The sequence below is a fragment of the Microtus pennsylvanicus genome, chromosome 3 (genome assembly GCF_037038515.1).
Source record: "Microtus pennsylvanicus isolate mMicPen1 chromosome 3, mMicPen1.hap1, whole genome shotgun sequence".
Lineage (NCBI taxonomy): Eukaryota > Metazoa > Chordata > Mammalia > Rodentia > Cricetidae > Microtus > Microtus pennsylvanicus.
The window spans coordinates 80,111,259-80,126,400 of record NC_134581.1 but is presented as its reverse complement, the minus strand read 5'-3'; the positions used below and the strand labels follow the sequence as shown (position 1 = coordinate 80,126,400).

Here is a 15,142-nt window from a genome sequence, read left to right as displayed (position 1 = left end):
GCACAGGTGCATCTGCAGACACAGATGCGTCTGCAGGCACAGGTGCGTGTGTGGGCACAGGTGCGTCTGCAGACACAGGTGCATCTGCGGGCACGGGTGCATGTGTGGGCACAGGTGCGTTCGCGGGCACAGGTGCGTCCACGGGCACAGGTGCGTCCGTGGGCACAGGTGTGTGTGTGTGGGCACAGGTGTGTCTGCGGGCACAGGTGTGTAGAGGCCAGCTGTAGATGTCAGCCTCACTCTTTAATCACCGTCTGTCACTGGATCTGGAGTTCATGGACGCAGCTAGATTGGCGGGCTAATGAGCTGCAGGGAGGGACCTGTCCCTTCATCAGTACTGGAGTTAAGAGATGCCTGTGCCCAGCTTTTATGTGGGTTGTGGGCATCCCAGCCCAGTTTGTCAGGCTTGCACGACAAGCACTCTCCCGAGTGACAGGGTCTCCATCCACCTGGCCTGCATAGGTTTGCTAAGCACATCACCTGTGAATCTTCACCTGGGATTACTGTAGAATAATTATGTAATTCCTGGCTACATTTCTTCTTTAACTTTCCCCAGAATCCTGCCATTTTATGCTTTCAAAGAATCAGGCTGGCTGAAATCAGAATGTTTGTTCCTGAGCATGTGGCCAGTTCCCGAGAATTCCCAAAGAGACATTGTCAGGAAGGCAGACCGAACGTGATGTAACGCCACAGGCTTGGTTGCCAGCACACTACGGAGCGACCCGACTTTAGTCCCGCCTGTCACCAGCTAGCTGTAGAAACAGACAAGCCCTCTAACGTCTTGGTATGTCAGCTGTGACACAGAGACATTGGCGTTTTAGCTCTAAACATTTGCAAGTCTGTGCAAACAGGGGGTGAAGCACAGTTCTTTTACCCCTCCTCACATCAAAAGAGCATTTCCATTATCAAGGACCCGCAGGTCTTTTTGTACTGCTGTCCTGGAAGTCATTTTCAGCTGGTGTCTTCCTTCTTCCAATCTACTTTTGCATTTTTCTTTCATGGAGAGCCACACTTGTATGCATTTATTGAATTTATCCAGACGTTGGGAAGGAATGGAACAACTCTAGGCAGGTTCCAGATGTGTTCCTTGTTGGTACCACAAAAATGGGAATGAGAGGCCCTTCAAAGAACTAATGGTCTGGCTGTGGACTCAGTGGTTCTCAACCTGTGGGTCACGACCCCTTTGGGGGTTGATTGAACCTTTCCCAGGGGTCACCTATGACCATCAGAAAACACTAGTGACAGTAGCAAAGAACCGATTCCTTCAAATGTCTGCTGTGCTCCATGACACATGCCCTTCCTCAGGTAACTTTTTATTTTTTTGCTGGTTTTCTTTCTTTCTTTCCTTCCTTCCTTCCTTCCTTCCTTCCTTCCTCCCTCCCTCCCTCCCTCCCTCCCTCCCTCCTTTCTTTCTTTCTTTCTTTCTTTCTTTCTTTCTTTCTTTCTTTCTTTCTTTCTTTCTTTCTTTCTTTCTTTTTCTCAAGACAGGGTTCTTGGTGTAGCCCTAGCTGTCCTAAAACTCAATCTGTAGACCAGGCTGGTCTTGAACTCACAGAGATCCTTCTGCCTCTGCCTCCAGAGTGCTGGGACAAAAGGTGTGCACCGCCACCACCTGGCCTCAGATAAATTTTTTTTTAACTAAAAAATAAACAAAAATGGTGCACTCTGTTCATCCCTGTATCACGCCTACGGGGAGTTACCCTGCTGGGAACATACCTAACACAATCACCTTCACATGCTTTGTCCTCACGTAGCTTCCGTACTGTAAGCACTTGTACACGCCTTCATCCTGCAGAGTTACGTTGGGCAGACGGATGGAGAGCTGTGTGGCCGAGTGGTGAAGAAGCTGGTATTTGGAGCCTTTTAAAGCTGTATAGGAGAGAAAAGAAGCTGGCATGAGGAAAAGCTCACTCACGGAGTGCCTGCCTCTCCTCCCCAGTGCGGGGATTAAAGGGACATGGAGCCAAGAAGGCGTCCGTGACTTCCATGAACAAACGCTTGCCACAGTTTGCTGTTTAAACTTGATGTAGGTGTGGTTTGCCCGGTCACAACAAAGGTCAGCAATGGAAGATAAACACAGCAGCTAAACACCTTCAATTTTTAATCTGAAAAATGTTCACAACGATTTGAAGATTCCTGTGGATGTTAACTTAGTCCTTCCAGGGATTTAGTCAACAGTGCAAAAAAAAGCAAGGCCAAAAAGTTCTAACTAACATGGAGAGTTCCTCTTGTTTTGATTTTACATCCTGACCTGGAACTTTCGTGGAAGGTCAAAGGTCGCTGGGCAAAGCAGGGGCTCTGAAAAGAGTGATTTTGTTGATTTGCTCTCTAATTGGTTAAAGGGGCTTAATGTGCACACATGTCTAATCAGAATAAAACCTTGGAAAATGACCCAAGGGAACATCTCTCATCGGAAAGGAAGGTTGTGTCTCTTGGGACCTGATGTCTCCTGAGCTAGCACTCCGGATTTTCAGTCTCATCTCTGCTGACACTGGAGTCAAGAGTTCTTTGTTGCGGGGGCTGTACTGTGAAGTGTGGGTTGTTGAGTGCATGCCTGGCCTCTGCCTTCCAGACTCCTGAGCCCAGGACCCCCACTCCCTACTTGTAACATCCCCAACAATTCTCAGAGTGCGAGATGACGCCATCTGGAGAACCTTTGATGTGAATTAATGAGTTTTACTGCAAAACCCCCAGAATGTCTAACTTTCCAGTCTCCAAAGAGGAACAAACAACTTTGTTTACCAGAACTATTCCTACTCAATCCACTTCTTCACCACCTTTCTCAACCTGCACCTACTTAGTCTACTGGACTCTACTAGGAACAGCGAGTGGTAAAGCTTACAACAATCTGTTTGGCTAGTTTATATTTAACGTATCAATTAAGCAGTATTGACAAAGCATATCTATTTTTTAGTGGGTCTGTTTGTGAATATAAATGGAACTTGGCTGAATCCGATTTTCTCAAGTCCTTGACATCTAGGAGTATTAGAGATATCGAGTGGTCTCTTTAGGAAAAAGACTTTGGGAAATTCCTGTCTGAGGTCTAAGCGACACTTGAAGTTTGTCCCTCTCTTTCTCAAGCATGCCATACACCCTTTCTGTGGGACACAAGAAAGGCAGAGCTGTCCTCCTGACAAAAGTGCATGCCATCGATTTCCATTGCCTGGATATCTTGGTGTTAAGCCCAGTGGGGGAAGACGAGGTGCTAGGGAAAGTGACTTTGCTGCCGGCTCTAGACACGGGGTGATACGTCAGCTCTATAGGAGAGTCCACCAAGGCAGCCCGCTGTCTGCCCACGGCTGTGGTGTGGGTGTTTCCTGGTCAGTGAGAGTCAAAAATTGATGTGGGGGGTGAGGTGCAGGCATGGAAAGGTGCTTTGTAATTTGAGTCCCCTTTAACAGTCTTTCTGATGGGGTTTCCACTTCAGACTTCCTGTGCCCCCCCAAAGCCGCCTTGTGTCAAATAACTTCAGAGGTGTGAGTCACGTGAGCCAGTGGGTGAGCTGAGCCCACCCTTCGGGTGACTCATGTGGGTCTTTGTGCCACTAATCTGCCCCGGTGGAAATCCCTTAGGTGGAGGTCTATCATTTTCTTTCCCCTCTCACCCCACTTACCAGGATGCTGGTTAAAAAAAATGGTGAACCCAGAAGGGGCCAGCCATTGGAGAGAGGCATTCTTCGCAGGAGAAGTGGCACAGTTTAGGGTGAGTGTCGCGCCCTCCTCCACTGTGATGGTTTCCATGTTCAGGAGGGCTGCTGCAGATGCAGAGATGGGGAGGGTCAAACAGCACGCATGTGTACATGAGGTGTGGTCACCAGAGAACAACCCCTAGGCACTCAATTTGTTCCTCTGCCAAGTGAGTCCCATGGTTTGAGGTTGTCAAGTCTGGCAGCAAGCGCCCTGGTAGCAAAAGCCACTGCCCAGGCCCAGAGGAAAAAAAATCTGTTGCTCACTCTACAGTAGAATGAACCCAGCAGGCTCAAAGTCATAGGTGACCGGAATCTGTACTCAGGTGTGGACTCAGTCCACACCTCTGTAACTACATAGGCCTATCAGAGTGAGGAACCACCAGAGCTCTGGGGAACCACTCAGATTATAAAATGGGTGATCTGCAAATTTGTGTGTTACATCAGCTGTGTATGAGCCTGTGGGGGAGAAATTGCAGGTCCTGGCGTTGCTTGGTGACAAGGTGCCTCCTAGCCATGGAGAAGCCCTGGGTTGAATCCCCATCATACATGCATGCATATCTGTGTGCATGCGCACACGCGCACACAAACGCGCTCACGCACACACATGCTCTCTCTCTTTCACACACACACACACACACACACACACACACACACACACACACACACACAGATGCTCTAGTGACTTGTTGGGACAACTGGTCACTGGGAGTTATGCAGATCCACCCCAGGTAGCTTCTTCCACAGAGGGACTTTCTCCAGCAAATGTATGAGCTTAATTTGCCAAATCACAACCCTCGAGAATGATGAAGAATTGACTCTAAACAGTGACAATTTTATTGTTCCAGAAAGAACATAAAGGAAGAAAAAAGTTTTTCCTTTTTTTTTTTTTTTTTTTTTTACTGAATTGGCACATTCATCATCGTTCATGATTGCTTCAAGTTTTAAACTAAACTGCCTTTCCTTGGTATTAATATAATTCTTACCCAGGAGGGTGTAAAAACTATCCAACTAGAAGAACGCTACACCTGTAAATTATGAACAGAAAATGCCTTAAAGCCCTATCTTCAACCTAAAATTGAAAAAAGAAAAAAAGGAAGGAAGTTATTTCCTCCTGATAACACACACTGTGGGAAAAATAACCTTTTTTGAAACAATGCTTCATGTAGTTCAGACCGTCCTTGAACTCACTAGATAGCCCAAGCAGGCGCTGAGCTCCTGGTCCTCCTGTCCCAGCCTCCTAAGTGCTAGAATTACAGACATGTACACTATACCCAGCATCCTTGAGATCATTTTAAATATCAGGAACAATGCTTTGGGGGAGCTCTAGGGACACACTAGGATAGCCTTTATTTTATTTGTTTATTTAATATTTGTGCATTTCATCTCTAGTTCTTAATTTCCATGTAGTCTATAGCGAGAACAACTCCCAGTCTGTGTGTTGTATTCATACTGCTTCTCATGGGAAAACGGTTTTAGTTCTAGCTGACAAACACCTGCACCATTAGCCAATGCAGAAAAAGAACAACGCGCCATTGTGAGGCTGGAGAGATGGCTTGGGCTGTAAAGAGCTTGCCACGCAATCCTGGGGATCTGAGCTTGGACCCCAGCACCCAGTAAAAAATATATAATAGGCCCAGAGTATTCATCTGCAATCCCAGTCCCGTGGAGCTGGGGACAGGAGAACCCCTGGGGCTTGCTGCCAGCCAATCCAGCATAATAGATGAGCTCCTGGTTCAAAGAGACAGCCTGTCTCCAAAAACAAAAACAACAGCAACAAAAAAAGTATAAAGCAATGTTGAATATACTCAACGTTTACCTCTGGCTTACATACACACACACACACACACACACACACACACACACACACACACACACGAAGAGATCTGTGGTGCTGCAGGTACAGCTCCATTGGTAGAGTCGGTGCCTAGTGTGCCACAGGCCTTAGTTTCAATTACCAAGTAACTAAGTAATCAAGACATCCGTGTTTTCAAAAATAAGCAATGAGGTTGGCAGCCAGAATTCTGCTTGGGTCCCCTCATGGGAAATAATCTCATGCTCATGAATTAAATAGTCAGCAGACGCCGACAATGTCCTTAGATTGTGATAAACTGCACTGCACTGTGGCTTTTTAGCAAGGCGGAGGTATTATTCACCCTAAGATGTTGCTTTTGCTGCTGAGAACTTAATGTGTGTGGCTGCTGATCAGACTGACCACGTCTATTGACCCCAGGGACGGCCATGGGAAGACCTGCTACTGAGGGGCAGAGCTCGGCTGTGCCGCCACTCCCTGCTTTGGGCTTTACTGATCTTATTTTGGCCCCAAGTTCAATCTTGCAGCAGGAAATTGGTGTAGAAAAGAAGACTAGCCCATCACGAAGCCACAGGCCCACCAAGCTTTGCTTAAAATAATAACTTCAAACATTACTTGGAATGCCTAGGTCTGTCAAAGGGTGCAAGAGGAAGATGCTGTGCCGAGTCCTGAGGGAGAAGCCTTCCGAGGAGGAGACATGCACGCCTTGTCGGGCTGGTGGATGCTAAACAGTGAGTTTAGCTGTCTTCTCACTTTTCTTTTACCTAAGTTTGGAGTCCAACTTTCACCTGTCGTCAGAGCAACGAGGTGTGGGTTTTTTGCTTTTGCTCACCACTTCCTCCCTGTCGATGCTAGCGATACACTGACGGTATTCTCATTCACCCTTAGCTTTGCTCACGCCCTACATGGCATGTGCCAACTTCCTGCTTCACCCTGTCTGACCTGCAGCACTCTCCCCTCTGTAGATCAGCCCTATGTGGGGCTCAGCAAAGAGCGGCTGTAAGGTCTCACCGCCTCCTGCTTAGGTCATGCCGACTGAGTGGATGACTGTCTTCTGGGCTTGGTTACCTCAGCGTCTGGATGCATGTAGCCAAGAATGACCATGTGTTACAAGGCCACCCTTTGAGTCTTTTCTTATGGACTGTGATTAGGAGATTTCATCACACTGCAAATGCATGAAGTATATTTGTTTTTACAGTGCTGAGACTGATCCAATGGACTTTTTTCTTTTCTTGTTCTTTAAAAAGATGGCTACAGATATTTAATAGCTCACCTATCTATCTGTCTATCTATCTATCTATCTATCTATCTATCTATCTATCTATCTATCTATCATCTATCTATCTATCCATATATCTGTTGTGGAATATTCAACTATGGAAAGAGGTGTTATATTTGTTTATGCTGTGGAATATTACTTTAGGTGTGTAAAGGCATGCTACCTTTGTTTCTGCTGCATTTGTTTAATGATGTAAAGCTGTGTTGCATTTGTTTCACCTTGCCTGCCTAAGGCACCTGATTGGTCTAATGAAGACCTGAACGGCCAATAGCTAGGCAGAGAAAGGATAGGTGGGGCAGGAGGACAGAGAATAAATAGGAGGAGAAATCTAGGCTCATAAGAAAAAGCGAGAATGAGGAGAGGAGAAAAGGAGGAGGAGGAGAGAACAGGGCGTTCCGGAGGGCCAGAAGCCAGGCAGCTCCCAGGCAGTCAGACACAAGAAGCGGTGAAAGTAAGATATACAGAAGGAAAGACAAGTAAAAGGTAAAGGCAAAGAAAAACAGGTTAATTTAGGTTAAAAGAGCTAACCAGAAAAAAGGTAAGACTGAACATTCATAACTAAAAATAAGTCTCAGTATCATGGATTTGGGAGCTAGTTGGTGGCCCCAAAAGGAAAAACCTGGTATTTCTCTGTCTCTCTCTCTCTCATTTTTTCTCTCTCTCTCCCTTTCTCCCTCCCCCCTCTGTCTCTCTCTCATGATATTTAATTTGTATTTTAATAAATAAAGCTTGCCTGAAGATTAGAGAGTAAAACAGCCATATGGATCAGCCATAGAGACCAGGCAGTGGTGGCACACTCCTTTAATCCCAGTAGCCACACTAGTTTTCCATAGAGGCCGGGCAGTGGTGGTGCACACCTTTAATCCCAGCACTAGAGAGGAATATGAAACAGGAGGAGACAGCTCTCACACTCAGTCTTATTCTGAGGATTTGTGGAGGCAGGATTGCCATTTCAGTCTGAGGTAGAAGTAAGAGCCAGTGGCTGGCTGCTGTGCTTTTCTGACCTTCAGGGTGAACCCCAGTATCTGTCTCTGGGTTTCTATTGTTCATGCTATGCATCTCTGTCTCTGTGTATGTTTGTGTAAGGCTGTGTGTGGGCGAGTGCACCCTAGTGCACAGGTGTGGGCATCACGTCTCACGTGTGGATCTCCTGGTTCCAAATCAGCTCAGAAGTCTTGGCCACAGGAACCTAACCCACTGAGCTGCCTCTCAGTCCTCCATGTCTCCGTTCATCACATGTATTCAGGATTCACACAAACTGGAGAGCGTGGCGTGCTATGTACTCAGACTGTGTTGCAGTCTTGTGGGGCCACGGTGTATGCATTCTGCTGTGGAGACAAGATAGAGGCTTGCCAACACTCCATCACGCAGGACGTTACAGAAATGGAGCTTGGACTCCTCATCATCTCTTTCACCTCATAGGTAAACTAGTGGTCCTGGACTTGGAAGATGGCTCAGTGGGTAAGAACACACACTCAGCAAGCACGAGGACCTGAGTTCAAATCCCCAGCACTCACATAAAAGAAAAACTAGGCATGTCTGTGTGGTTTGCATGTGTTTGTAATCCAGGTGTCAGAGGTTCAGAGATGGGCAGATTTCTGGGGTTTTTTTTTTTGTTTTTTATAGATGGAGGGAAGCTCATTTTTATAGATCGCCATAGTTTAAGTGTCTAATAGATCAAATAAATAATGATACCAAGAGGAGACAAGGAGTTTAAACAGATGATAAGAAACAAGACTGAAGTAGCAATTTTTAAAAATCTCATTTGGCTCTGCTATTTTCTTTCTTCAAGAAAAGTAAAATTTTAGATGTGTCCACTAGTAAATTATAACATATTTTCAAAGAACTATTGCCAGTGATTCTCAAACAATCCCATAACAGAAAGTGAAGAAATTTGCAAACCTCTTTTTATGAAGACAGTCTTACCTTCATGCCAAAATGAAGTCAAAACACAACACGGAAAGAAAAGTCTAGAATAATCCCTCTGATGAACAGAGATGCAAAAATTCTCAATAAAATACTTGCAAACCAAATTCAGAACACATCAAAAAGATAATCTTGATCATGTTGGTCCCATTTTAGAGATACATAAAAAATCAATAGCCGTCCTGTATACCAGTAACAAACAAGCTAAGAAAAACATTAGAAAACAAATCCATTTCTAAGAGAGGGAGAAACAAACAAATCAACTTTGGGATAAACCTAACCAAAAAAGTGAAAGAAGAGATGGGCAGATTTCTGGTGGCAGCTAAGGCCAGGCTGGCTAAAACAAGTGGGATTCAGACTTAATGGATATCTTGCCTCAAGGCCACGAGGGAAAGAACATTAGAGGAGGCGTATCCAGTATTCTCTACTGACCTTTGTATTATATACACAGCACACACGTGTGCACACATACTCACACATACACACATACACACACACTCTTTCTCACACATACACCACACACAAAATGGTAGATGGTGTCTCATCAAAGCACATGTGACTAATTTTCAAGCAAAGGGCACATGGCAGTCATGCCCACCTCCTGAAGCCCACACAGCTGAAGGAAGCCAGGGACTTCCTAAGAACTCTTGGCCCTTCCCAGCATTAGGGGACAGTTTCTGTGGAGGGTCTTTACTCTATATAGGTTATCAGAGAAACTGAAAAGACAAGAAAATATTCATTTTTAAAAATGGGCTTATGCCCCATTGTCGCATTAAAAAATTCAAAATCAATCCGTGCAAGTCTATTGCAGGGTCCCAAACTTAGCATGTGCAGTTGGAATCTGTCCTATTCTGTCCCCTGTGCCTCTCTGTGTCCAGTTGGAACCCAGGATCTTTCCTGTCCCCTGTGTCTCTCCGGCTCTCCTAACTAACACAGATAAGCCACAGGCTCCATCCCACTGTTTTCTTACATTAGTTAATGTGGTCACCAGCCATGGCACCCAGACATCCGACAAGCACACTAGCCTCTCATCTCTCGCAAGCACTGATTTAATCAATCCAGTCTTCCTTTCCCCACTACTGCTGTGGCCTTGGCTGAGTGTCCCAATTGCTTCTTGCTGAACCATTCCAGCAACTGTCTTCTAACTGTCCCTCCCTCTAGTTCATCATCCATTAGCTTTTAGACCGACATTTTAAAGACATTATGCTTCCCTTTATTTAAAGTATTTCCTGGGGCTGGAGAGATGGCTCAGCAGTTAAGAGCATTTGCTGCTCTTCCAGAGGACAGTTTGAGTCACAGCACCCAGCGTTGTGGCTCACAACTGTCTGTCACTCTAGTTCCAAGGGATACAATGCACTCTTTGGATTTCGGAGGTCGCCATGCACGCATATGGGTGCACAGGCATATGTGCATATAAAACACTCATGTTCTTAAAATAAAATAAAATAAAAAAGTTAAAGAAGAGCACATACGACTCTTGCAGAGAACTTGAGTTCAGTTCCTAGTCTCCCCAGTTAGTCCCCACAGTTAACAGCTGCCTCTAACTCCAGGCGGATATGACGCTTCTGTCCTTCACTGACACCTGCACCCTGCCCCCTCCACATCACACACACATACACATATAATTTTTAAAGAAAAATAAGGAAGCTTTAAAAGTGTTCCCTGTAGCTCCCTTTGTATGTAGGCATCAGGCTAAAGCTCCTGATGATTTCATCACACATTTTCATGTCTCACTTGATGATGCTCCTTCCAGGCAGCCCAAGTGAAGGGATACTTGTTGGGTCCTGGAAGATTCAGGCTGAAAAGTCACTCTTGCCCAGCCATTCTCATGACCAGCACAGAGCCTTTCTTATCTCCCCCAAGACTCTTTCTGGAGATTTAACTCATAGACTGCAACTTTTGTCAAAACTTCCAAGTAGAAGACTCCAGATACTGCTCTGTGCTTAAAGCACATGCTGCCGAGCAAGCAAGAAGAGGGGCGTTTGGATCCCTAGAACCCTCATCGATGCTCGTGGGAGCAGTGGTTCCTTCGCCATTCCCACCCTCAGGAGGCAGAGACGGGATCTCCGGACCAAGCTGGCTAGTGAGAGTAGCTATATTGGCAAGGTCTAGGCTTGACGGAGCGGCCCTGCCTCAGAATGAATAAATGGAGGGTGATCAAGGAAGAGTTTTCACTACCAAACATGGGCTTGCACACACTTGTACACACAAGTTTACACATACATGCATGCATACCACACGCACACACACATATAAAAAGAAAAACACACTTGAAAACAGGCCTTCACCTCCTTCCTTCCAACGGACTGAATCTCTCTTCTAGATACGGGAAGGTTTTGATGGTTTCAGCACTAAGCTGAATTCCTTTACACTTGTGTGGTTATGGCGACAGTCCCATTAATGGATCACAAATGGCTAGAAGTGGAGGCAGTGTGCCGTCCGTTCACTGTGGACCCCCAGGGACTAGAATAAAGGTAGTTTTTAAAGATATTAGTTGAAAGGGCAATGCAAATCTTCAGAGACAAATATTTTAAGAGAACTCTTAGTTTTCTTCTGCAATTGTGACATCAAACAATAGAGACTTGAACTGAATCAAAGCTAAAAACACGTGCGTGATTTCTCAGCTCCTGTTTCTACAGCTCTCGTGAAGGAGTAGGCAGAGAGGCACGTCAGGGAAGATCATTACAAAAAGAGATTTGTATGATTTTTAGATAGACCAGGCAGAGAACCTGCAGATGTGAAAATCAATTAGACTTGTCAAAATCAAATCATTTTCCCAGGTCATCATAAAGAGGTTGACTCGACGCAAGAGAACAAAGGAATTCTTCAGTTTGCAGAAGCCCTTCCTTCCTGCAGCTAAAAAAGAGGCTTGGAAACAGCCTGGGTTTGACCTTTTCATCAGCCACAAGGTAAGGGAGGGGAATGAATTTGGAAAAACAACAACCAAACAAACAAAAACGCCCAGACTCATTCTCAGTATGTTTTATCCACCCTTGAGATTGCTCATTCCAGGAGCCTGGAAACCAGGGGCAGGGCCCAAGATCTTAAAATTCCTTTGTCTGCAAATCTCTGGCAGCCACAGAAGCCACCGCAGTGATTTTTCTACTGCCTAATTTGCTAAAGTCAGCTGAGGATTTGCAGCTGTGTGGAAGCTGATGTTGACAGGAAGCAGCAGGGCCAGCTCCTGCCCACTGGACCCTGAGGAGCCTGAGCAGGTTTAGGTCAGAGTGAGCAGCAGTGGTTCGAATCCCACTGAGGGTCTGTGTCACCTAGGTGGGGGAATTTTCAGTTTGGGTTATTTCAACATTGAACCTTTCAGAATGTCTAAGTCAGCAGAAGCCTCAGGTTCTTCATCCTCTTTAAGACTCAGGGCTGGAGAGATGGCTGGACAGTTAAGAGAACCCTGCTCTTGCAGGAGGACCTTAGCTTGATTCCTAGCACACACATGAGTGACTCCAGTTCTTGGGGGATCAGCCTCTGGCCTCAGCAGGTGCCAGCATACATGTGCACACACGGGTTGCATGTCCTGGCAGACTTGCCTTAGGTTTATCTTTTTGTTTTCTTACTTTTTGAGACAGGGTCTTGCCATGTTGCCTTGCAATTACTGATATCCACGACATAGCCTAGACTGATCTTGAACTCATGGGGATTCTCCTGCCCCAAATGCTGATCTTACAGATGGGTGCTGCTGTGCTCAGAATAGGTTTATCTCAAGATATGATTCTTTTGTTTTTGCTGTTTATTAAAAAACTATTTCTATGGGATTTTTTTTTAAATGTGGGAAATGTTTGAAGCATGGAAGAAAGTTAAGGTCAGCCGAAGACTTTAAACCTTGGAATAATTGAAATCATACTAATTTTGGCTGTCTAAATGCACCCTTTCAGAATGCATTAGCTGTTCTGTAAGCCACTTACTCAAGAAGCTAATATCATTCGTTACCAAAACGGAATCCTCGTTAAGTGCCTCAGGGTACAGGGAACGAAAAGGAAGGCATAATTGAAATATAAAGATCAGGGAATTGAAAAACTATGTAAAATTTAAAAAAAAATTCTGCCCCCCACCCCCACCCCTAAATAGCCTCCTTCGGTTGCCATTTGAAATGAAAGCAACGGAAAGGGATAGGCACGTGACCAGACACAGGGCAGGAGAGTCACTCCTTGGAAGCAAACACGCTTACCAGGCTTGGCAGCAGCTCTCTGTATGTGGTCCCTTCCCGTCCATCTGACACAAGGACCATCTGTGACACCAGAAAATGATCCCTCACCCTTTCCCCCACTTTTGGGTAGGACTAGTGTGACCTAAGCCCAAAAGGTCACTGCCCCTTTCTCTAATGTTCATAACTCTATGGTAGAATTAGGCTTCACAAACCAAACCCTAGCAAAATGTGAAATAGAACTGATTTATTTCTATAAAGGACGTGGCCTTCAGGGCTGGAGAGACGGCTCAGCTGTTAAGAGCTCTGGCTGCTCTTGCAGAGGACTCGGGTTCTTTGCCAGCTCCCATGACAACTCAAGGCCATCTGTAACTCTAGTTCCCAAAGATCCGACTTCCGCTCTGGCCCCCTCGGACACTGTGTGCACAGGGTACATGGACTCAGGCAGGCAAAACTCTCATACGCATAGAATGAAAAACAAATGTATACTTAAATGTAGCTAGTTTTCACGGGGATCTTATTCTCTCTGGAGTAAACTAGAATTGAGTAGTGCCTCGCCCCTTTCAAAGAGCTTTTGCATTTGAGATTTTCTTATAATGAGGAATGTGACAGGCCAAACTTTTTAGTAACATCTTCATCTAAAGATGAAAAAGCTGAATTTAGAGAAATTAAAATATTTGACAAAGACTTGTACACAACGACGTTTTGACAAGGAAGCCAGTTACATTTCGCAGTTACCAGATCCACAGCTGCGTGCCACACTGTTCCTAGTCCCTGAAGAGCAGTTGACAGGAGACAGAATAGGCACGGTACCTGGGTATGTGGGCTGAGTTCAGCTAGAGAAGTATTAGCGAAATTACCTGAGTTGTCTTCCGTAGTAGGTCCTCCACGAACACAGTGGACTGACAGGTAAGTTTAGTAAAAAATGTTAAGTCTGCTGAGCAAAATACAAGTCAAAACAAAAACCCCATTTGCTCTAAGTTCTTACCTTGCAATGGGACCCAGGACAGCAAGCTGAGAACTCCCCACCACATGTTGGCCTCGCCAAACACACCCTTTGACAGCTTCCTGTAGGTGCTGAGGTACAGGCAGGCTTTTGAAGGGAGGAGGCTGTAGCTCGGAGACCTGACGTGTGCCGATTCCTCCACCCACTCGGAGCTCCCTCTGAGCCGCCCCTCAAACACCTCCTGGTGGAACATTTCGGGGGCTACAGGTGTCATTGCCATCGAGAGGTGTGAGTGAGATACTGGTGACATATTGCCCTACCACACGAGTGGGTAGTGATGGTAAGTCAACTGACTGAGTCTCTGGGGAAGACAGGGCAAAGGAAAGGTTGAAATGCCTCTGTCTAGTGAAGTCATCTTTGTTTTTACTTTATTTATTTATTTATTTATTTATTTATTTATTTATTTATGTTTATTGGGCAAATTATAGCTAGGTAATTTTTGCCTGACCTTCTCATATATTTTGTATTTGTAACTTGGACAATGATTTCTGGTGGTTGTTAGGGAATACATCAATTCATTCACTCGTGTTTGAAATCCGTACACCCATCTGCTTCATCTACTGACTGATCCACTCATCTATTCACCCTTCCTTCCACCTCAGTCAGCCCACTTTTTAAACCTTATTTATTTATTTAGCTTACATCCGACCTCAGTTTCCCCTGCCTCCTCTCCTCCCAGTCCCTACCGTCCCCTTCTCTCCCCCCCAAAAGCCAGTGAAAGCATCAGAGACAGGGCCTGCTTCCACTGTTAGGAGTCCCGCCAGAAGACCATGCTACACAGCTGTCACACATATGTAGAGAGACGAGGTCAGTCCCATGTAGGCTCCCTGGTCGTTGCTTCAGTTTCTGTGAGCGTTTATGAGCCAGGTTAGTTGATTCTGTGGGGTTTCTTGTGATCTTCTTGACCCCTTTGGCTCCGACAACCCTTCCTCCCTCTTCTGCAGGATCCTCCATGCTCAGCATAATGTTTGGCTGTGGGTGTCTGCATCTATTTCCACTGTTGCTGGATGAATCCTCTCTGCTGACTATTGGGCTGGGCACCATTCTATGAGTGCAGCAGAATACCATTAGGCGTCATTACACTGACATTCCCCCCTTCAATTGTGTTTGGTTCTATCCTAGGCCTCTGGGCCATCCAGCCTCTGGGCCTTGGCACTCCAGGCAGTGTGAGGGTGGGCTCACTCCCATGGCAGGGGCCTCAGTGTGAATCAGTCAGTGGTTGGCCACTCCCACAATCTCTGTGCCACCCTTACCGCAGCACATCCCATAGGCAAGACAGA

General features: G+C 45.7%; 1 protein-coding gene across 3 annotated transcripts in view; it reads right to left on the bottom strand.

Annotated features, from left to right (window-relative positions):
- Window positions 1-13,938, bottom strand: part of Crtam (cytotoxic and regulatory T cell molecule) — a 29,098-nt gene extending 15,160 nt beyond the window's left edge. For 2 of the 3 annotated variants that reach the window (XM_075966281.1, XM_075966280.1), the window contains exons 1-3: window positions 13,845-13,938; window positions 3,614-3,754; window positions 1,717-1,869 (exon numbers count right to left, since the gene is read on the bottom strand). In XM_075966281.1, coding sequence (XP_075822396.1) covers window positions 1,717-1,869; window positions 3,614-3,754; window positions 13,845-13,890 — 340 coding nt within the window. In that variant the 5' untranslated portion in view covers window positions 13,891-13,938. Of the gene's footprint in view, window positions 1-1,716; window positions 1,870-3,613; window positions 3,755-13,716; window positions 13,797-13,844 lie in introns of those variants that run through there. The other variant, XM_075966282.1, reaches the window with a different exon arrangement.
- Between the last annotated feature and the right edge of the window lie 1,204 nt (window positions 13,939-15,142).